General features: G+C 32.4%; 2 protein-coding genes across 2 annotated transcripts; both read right to left on the bottom strand.

The window, feature by feature from the left end:
• Positions 1–445: 445 nt before the first annotated feature.
• On the bottom strand, positions 446–1,554 carry LOAG_10798 (hypothetical protein; the record flags this gene model as incomplete). Its single annotated transcript, XM_020448232.1, has 3 exons — positions 1,411–1,554; positions 1,055–1,268; positions 446–514 (listed from the first exon to the last, which is right to left on the bottom strand). The coding sequence occupies exons 1-3, from the start codon at positions 1,533–1,535 to the stop codon at positions 446–448; spliced, it is 408 nt and encodes a 135-aa protein (XP_020301605.1). The 5' UTR covers positions 1,536–1,554.
• Positions 1,555–3,076: 1,522 nt separating this feature from the next.
• LOAG_10797 (SNARE domain-containing protein) lies at positions 3,077–6,308 on the bottom strand (the record flags this gene model as incomplete). The annotated part of the gene is made up of 6 exons (XM_003146321.2): positions 3,077–3,353; positions 3,675–3,817; positions 4,252–4,490; positions 4,859–5,008; positions 5,513–5,633; positions 6,182–6,308. 6 exons carry the CDS (start codon positions 6,306–6,308, stop codon positions 3,171–3,173), a joined length of 963 nt encoding a protein of 320 aa, XP_003146369.1. The 3' UTR covers positions 3,077–3,170.
• Between the last annotated feature and the right edge of the window lie 344 nt (positions 6,309–6,652).

Genomic DNA, 6,652 nt, shown 5'->3' with positions numbered 1-6,652 from the left:
ACAATTATGAAGATAAGACGATGAAAGTACAGGAAGACAAATGTTGAATTTCTGAACTGTGGAATAGCAAAAGAGAAAAAAAAATTGCTTATAGATTTGATCGAATGTTATCCAGAGATGATGACAAAAAGATGGAAAACGGAAGAATTTATGAAATACTTGTGCAGAAATTTTTGTGAAATGTAAAATTTCAAACTATGACGTTTTGCAAAATTTCGGTAGAACGTTATTATCCTGTCACTTCCAGAATTGTCGCAATTCAAAGGTCTTTTTTCTTTTATGTGTCATAGCATAAAGTTTGTGTACTAATCAGAATACAATTCATTGTCCGTAAAAATTAAATAATGAAACGTGCAGTTATAGTATTGCATTTACGAGATAAAAAAATTACGGAGATAAAATCAATAAAACATTTTTAGCCGTTAATTCTATTATAATCATGAATTTAGTGGTAATCACATATCATTTCTGTTATCATGAAATTATCAACACTATCAAAAATCTCCGTTCCGCTCTGCAACCACTTTTCTGCAAATTCTGTCAATTCACTTTTTTCTTTTTATTTTTTTTGCTGGAAATTGAAATAACTGAAAATTTTAAGTGCTATTGCGCCATTGCGTCATCAAAACGATTTATGATTCTTGCAAGGGAGGAGAAAAATTTTTTTTTCTGATGAGAAGGACTGATTAAAAAGATAAACAATAATGATAGTTACAGCAGAAGAAAATAAGTGCACAAAAAGAAAAATAAATTTAAAAAAGGACAAAAAGGACATGAGGTCAATATGTAGCAAAGAAAATTCGGAAAACAACGACAGTTTATCATTAAATCATGGAAATATGCTATTATTTATGTAAGCGAGTTTTGGAAAGCAGAAAGGCAAGGAATTTAAATTTCGCTTTTTTTTTGGCCTGACAAAAAAAATGAAAAATATGTAACAGTGCACTGATTTTGAAAAGAAAAATAAAATATCTGAAAAGACAATTTTTGAAAAAATGGATATAGAGAAGTTATTTGTATAATTATTTTCTCCATTTAATTGATAAGAGCTTACAAAAAGCATTCGACGCCATTCTTGTGGTTCAAGATATCCGAATCGTTTATCAGTTGATGGTATTAAACCACAGGTTGCATTCATTTCACCGCCTACCCACATGCATGCAACTTGCAAATGATAACTGCTATCATTATGAAGCAAATAGCCGCTAATTCGATGCTCAGCGCACAGATAATCACGATATTGTAATGAATGACGAAGTTTCGTTTTCCTAAAAAATCAACCAAATATGATCATCATCGTAAATTATTAATTTTAATTTGATTTCATTTCTATTTGCTTCAATTTCACTTCCGATAATTTATTTCTGTTTGCTTCTTTGACAAAAGGAGAAATTATTAATCAGAACGAACTCAATAATGTAGCCATCTTCTCGTGCTACATTACCTAAGTCGACCAAATTATGAACATGACCGCGTAATTCGAACCAACGAATACGATCTGCTTCTGAACATCGTAAATGATGTGTACATTCCATATATAATGAAGCACCTGAATTAATCAAATTTTTTTAGATCAAAATTTCAAGATATTCATTAATTGCTTAGCATAAATATAAACATAAATTCCAATTTTTCAATTTTCAATAAAATGTTTTTTTTCTTCAGTCCAAAAATAAATTTTGCAAACACTCTAATACAACACACCAAGTAGACCAAGTCGACTATCTACTACTTGGCACAAGCCAATTAGAAAGAACCGAGCCAATAACATGAATGTATAAGTATAAAATGAATGGAAAATTCTCTCCATCAATCCCTTTTAACAATATAATTAAGATAATATTCAAATTTCCTACCTTTATTACTCATCCTACTTGAAAGTGTCACAATTTCAAGGAATCTGTATTTGTATGATTAAGTGACAATGGAACTCGAGTACGATCAACTCCGATCTTGTACAAATGCAGCATCTCGGGAATACTCTAGATAGCATATAAGCATATATCACGCGTTAACTTGCTTAATATTATTGAGGTATTTCAGGACACATAATAACTGCCAACATTTCTACACTGACCTAAATAAGTAAATACTGAAGTTAAAAAATCTACCTGAATAAATTGATCATACCGGGTGTCGAACTTGTTCATTCATCAGTCCACTGATCCTACTAATCAATATTGCCAATTATCTGGCTTCAATTGGAAAAATAGATCAATCATTAATCAACCATATTCAAATCCGTTCCAGCCCGCTTTTATACTACTAAGATTATTAGAATATCTGACAAAGGATCAGTTGTGTAAGTAGCACAATTTATCAATTTGTAACATTTTCACAAATGACTAACAAGACGAGAATAACAGTACTATTGCACAACATTTAGCGATAAGCATCAAGTATTTTCCCTTCTTTCAAATCACATCATTTCAAAATAACCCGCGCATTTAATGGCGTTACAATCATCCTAACTTACAGTAGCGGAAAACCAAGCCTTTAAAACAGTTCCCATTGCATAACAGGTACAAGGTAATGAAGAAATATGCTCGTATTAAAATGCACAATTAGAAAGGTCGAACCAGCACAACAAAATGAAAATGACCTGTGAAGAGGCTAAAAATACATAATTAAAGAGTTGCTTATCATCATCTTCCTGGAAGCAGGATAGCTTAAACATCAGTATGAAACAATAACAGAAATTTAAGTAGAAAGCAAAAATATCTGCACCAATCAGGAATGTTTGAAGCAAACCTGAAAAAGGGAAATATACAAAGGAAGACATTTAAATACAGAGGTGGTTCACAATGATCTCGAAAACCATTATTAACAGAAAATTAAAAAGCAAACGTGCGAAATTTCTGATAATGAAAGCTAATTAAAAAACTTCCCCAAATCTTAGCAATCTGATATAAAGGGACACTGAAACCTTATTTACTTCACCTCAAGCTATAATCACAGCAAGGGCATTAGACAAGAATCGCTACAAACTGTGACAAGTAACAGCAGCTCTTTTCAACACTCTCTCCCCTCTCACTCAGTATATTCTTTCGAAGAGGGATAGTTTAGAAGTTCCAACGTTCATTCCGATGAATATATACTAAAATTGCAACAATATAGAGAAATAGTTTAGACATTTTACAGGGAATTTTAGATATAAGAAAATTGCCATATCATGTTTTCACAATAATAAGAAGAATAAGTAAAACAATAACTGCTACAGACAAAACAAGTATGCAGTACATTTTTTTATCACTTCGTTGATATCTTTCAGCACGTTGGACACTTGATAAGGCTGAGTTGACTTTCAGTGCTGCCTGCTCCACGTTATAATCAATTCGATCCAAAACCGTACCCTGACATTGACAAAAGAATATCAGAACCTCCGTATATTTAAATTTGCATAAGCGTTATAATCAGCTACAAAAGTTCAATAGGGTAGCTGAAAAAATTCAAAACAGAGGTGTTTCTCGACTATCAAATTATTCGAAATTTGACCTCTGCAACTTTTTTAAAGAAACTAATATTTTATTGTGGATAAGAAAGAGCATCTGAAATCTGCAACATCTGCTCCGGTAACACTCAGAAAATATAGATGTTGTACTACTAAAGACTATATATTTCATGCACCACAAATAGTTTCTAATACAACAATCACTTCAGCTTATTTCAAATACCTGATCAACAACCATAGAAGCAAGATCCTTGAATAAAGAATTTAATTCGATAATTGATTTACTGACACTCATCACGTCACGTTCACGTTCTTTTACCATATCAGCATTTTGCAGCAACAACTGTATTTGTTCCATAGTAAGGCCTAGAATTTCTGTTGCATAACAAAATTCTCAAGTTTCTTACACAAGAATATAATACACAATATCATTGGACTAGGTTTAGAGCAAGAATTACAACAGAATATATAACTAAATTATAAAATGTATAATTTACTTATAAAAAAAATAAACTACACAAAAAAGGATTGAAATTATGTCATACCAATTATATTTTTACAAGGAAATTCAATAACTTAAATTCGTTCTAACTGATAATGAAATTTAGTTAATAAAATAGCAAAGTGCCACTATCAGCAGCAAAAAAGATCAAGTTAACTGTGATGCCCTGAGATTCGACTTATAAGAAGTCTAACAAGTTAGAACAAAGGGCTTATCACCTTGTATCTCATAATTACAGTGGCAGAAAACTATGTTACAACACTCAAATCCATCCCCAACTGCTAAAGAATAAACTTACCATCTCGTGATGCATCGATTGGCACATCGTCAAGGACTTCGGTATTCACCCAGTCAGTGGATGCGAGAAGATATGAATTTACCTTTTCTTTACGTGCTTCGATTTGTTTTAAAAATTTTGCCTGACTGGTACGAAAGTCTCCAGCTAAATTGCTTAATGTCAATCGCAATGTTGAAACTACATTTCCACGTAGCAAAGACTGTTGTGTGCTTTCGATGACATTGGCTTTCTCAATAAATCTAAAAAAATGGCCTTGAAAACCAACATCAACGCAAAAGTGCACCCAGATACTTCACTGAAAAAACTATTGGATAACTATTGGAAAAATCACAACGTAGGATATATGTCCCAAAAGTTACAACAAAGTCAAGAATATGCTGTGCTACAAACTGATTAACTACATCTCTCAAATTATAGTGTTGAAAATCTAATTATCACCTGATAACTATAAATGGTCATAAAGTTATAAAATAAGCATAGCATATATTAGGTAGTATTCAGAATAAGACGTAACTCGAACGATTGAGATCGTCGTGATAGCGCCAAAATTTTAAAGCACATAAGCATAGAAATTTTTGAATCTGATAAAAATCAAACGGGAAGAAACCCGATCAAGCGTTGGCAATGAGAAAACATTCCCGTGACTTCATCTGTACTTTTGTCCATTTCTTTTTGAGCCTCCAAATCTTCCACAAAACTTGGTTTCGACATGTGATTCTGCTGCATTTCTCGAATTTGTTTCAAACGTGATCGTATCCTGCAACGAATAAGAGAAAAAATTTTTTTCGAATTTGTTTCAAACGGATTCGTTTTCAAAAAAATTTGATACAATCTAGAAGCAGTACTACCAAAAATAACCAATATTTCACAAAAATACTAATACTTTCACTGTCCGATTCATTTTATGTCAGGTAATCGAAAAATGTTTCATTCTCAACAAGTAATGCCAGCTGTGGATTGGAATATATTAAAAGTAAAGAAATTAAATCGAATTTTTTTCCAATTTATTTATTTATTTATTTTTCGTTCATATAATTATCAGTGTTTGCTCAGTCTAATAATTTCCTTATAGTAATATTTTTATCTGTTACTTATTTCAGTGCCCCTGTTGCCTTTACGAAAAGCCCGATGACACTGCGATGATTCATGCACAAATAAAGCCCAATTTTCATATGTTTTAATTTTAATAGAAAATTGATTTTAGATATTCTTCTTTCAAATTTATTGCTTCCCTTGGGTAAATGCTGAGCTATTCGTTCACCTCGTAAGTTCATATTGTGTTTCGTCAAGGTAATTGACCCACTCGGGTGGTACACGGCTGGAACTCGAGACATGAACTGTTTCGGTTTCTTCATCCAAAGCAACCAACGACATTTTCTCGTCTGAAGTATTCCTAAGTAATTTGTCTATAAGACAGAATTTTTAAACACATTATAGAAGTACTTCAAATTAGCATAGTTTACTTAGGGGAGATGCAGGTCACACCACATATTGTTTTTGTTGGACCGGTAAATAGCTTTAAACACAAAATACAATTCTTAAATGCATATTTTTTAGCATCTTATCTTTTTGAGGTTTTTATTATGATCATTTATATCGATGAAATCCTTCGTTCAGCGAAAAATCTTCCAAATGATCTGGCTCTTCCAGTGTTCAGTGAGTGTTAAGTCAAACTTTTTTAAGCTCACATGGTGATAAGATGCAGAGAGACAAGCAAACAATTCACAGTTATGTTCACTCGTCGTGCATCCATCTGGACCAATCGAAATGCGAGTCATATTTTTCAAATTACAGTGTTTGTCAAATCAGCTGCCTTCGGTAGCAAAAAAAAACCAATACCTGAATTTAGTTACCTTTTCTTCTGCTATTCTACAAAATGTTAAGGTACAAGCTTAAACCAAGGTTTATTGGAAATAAGAATAAAACCAACCAGCCGCACCTATAGTATTATTAGCAAAGATGAACTTGCTATGCAGAGCATTATTTCGAAGAAGAATGAATACTTCGGTAAGATTGCGTACTGAACCCATTGGTGGTTGGATACTAAGTGTTCCCATTGCTTGAATATTACACAAAATTGACGATTACGTTTTGATAACGAATTACGCTCTTGGCTGTATGATAGAAGATCGTTCCTCTGAAAACAGCATCAAAATTTCCAACTTTTCTGTGAAAAACCAGTTGGTGATAAGAATCATTTCAGTAGGTTCAAAAAACATCCTCTATTTACTGAAGTGTTATTTCACGTTACCTTAATATTTTTGCAACATTTCAATATATGCTATCACTAAAACCTTATCAGTTCTATTTTCCGTTCACTTATTATTCGCTTTCTACTCCGACCATTGTCATCTCCACAAACTTGTACACTTTAATCGCATATTTGAAAATCTGAACGTCT

Source organism: Loa loa (genome assembly GCF_000183805.2).
Source record: "Loa loa unplaced genomic scaffold supercont3.26, whole genome shotgun sequence".
NCBI lineage: Eukaryota > Metazoa > Nematoda > Chromadorea > Rhabditida > Onchocercidae > Loa > Loa loa.
Note: the sequence above shows the minus strand (reverse complement) of the source record. Positions and strands in the feature narration are given on the sequence as shown.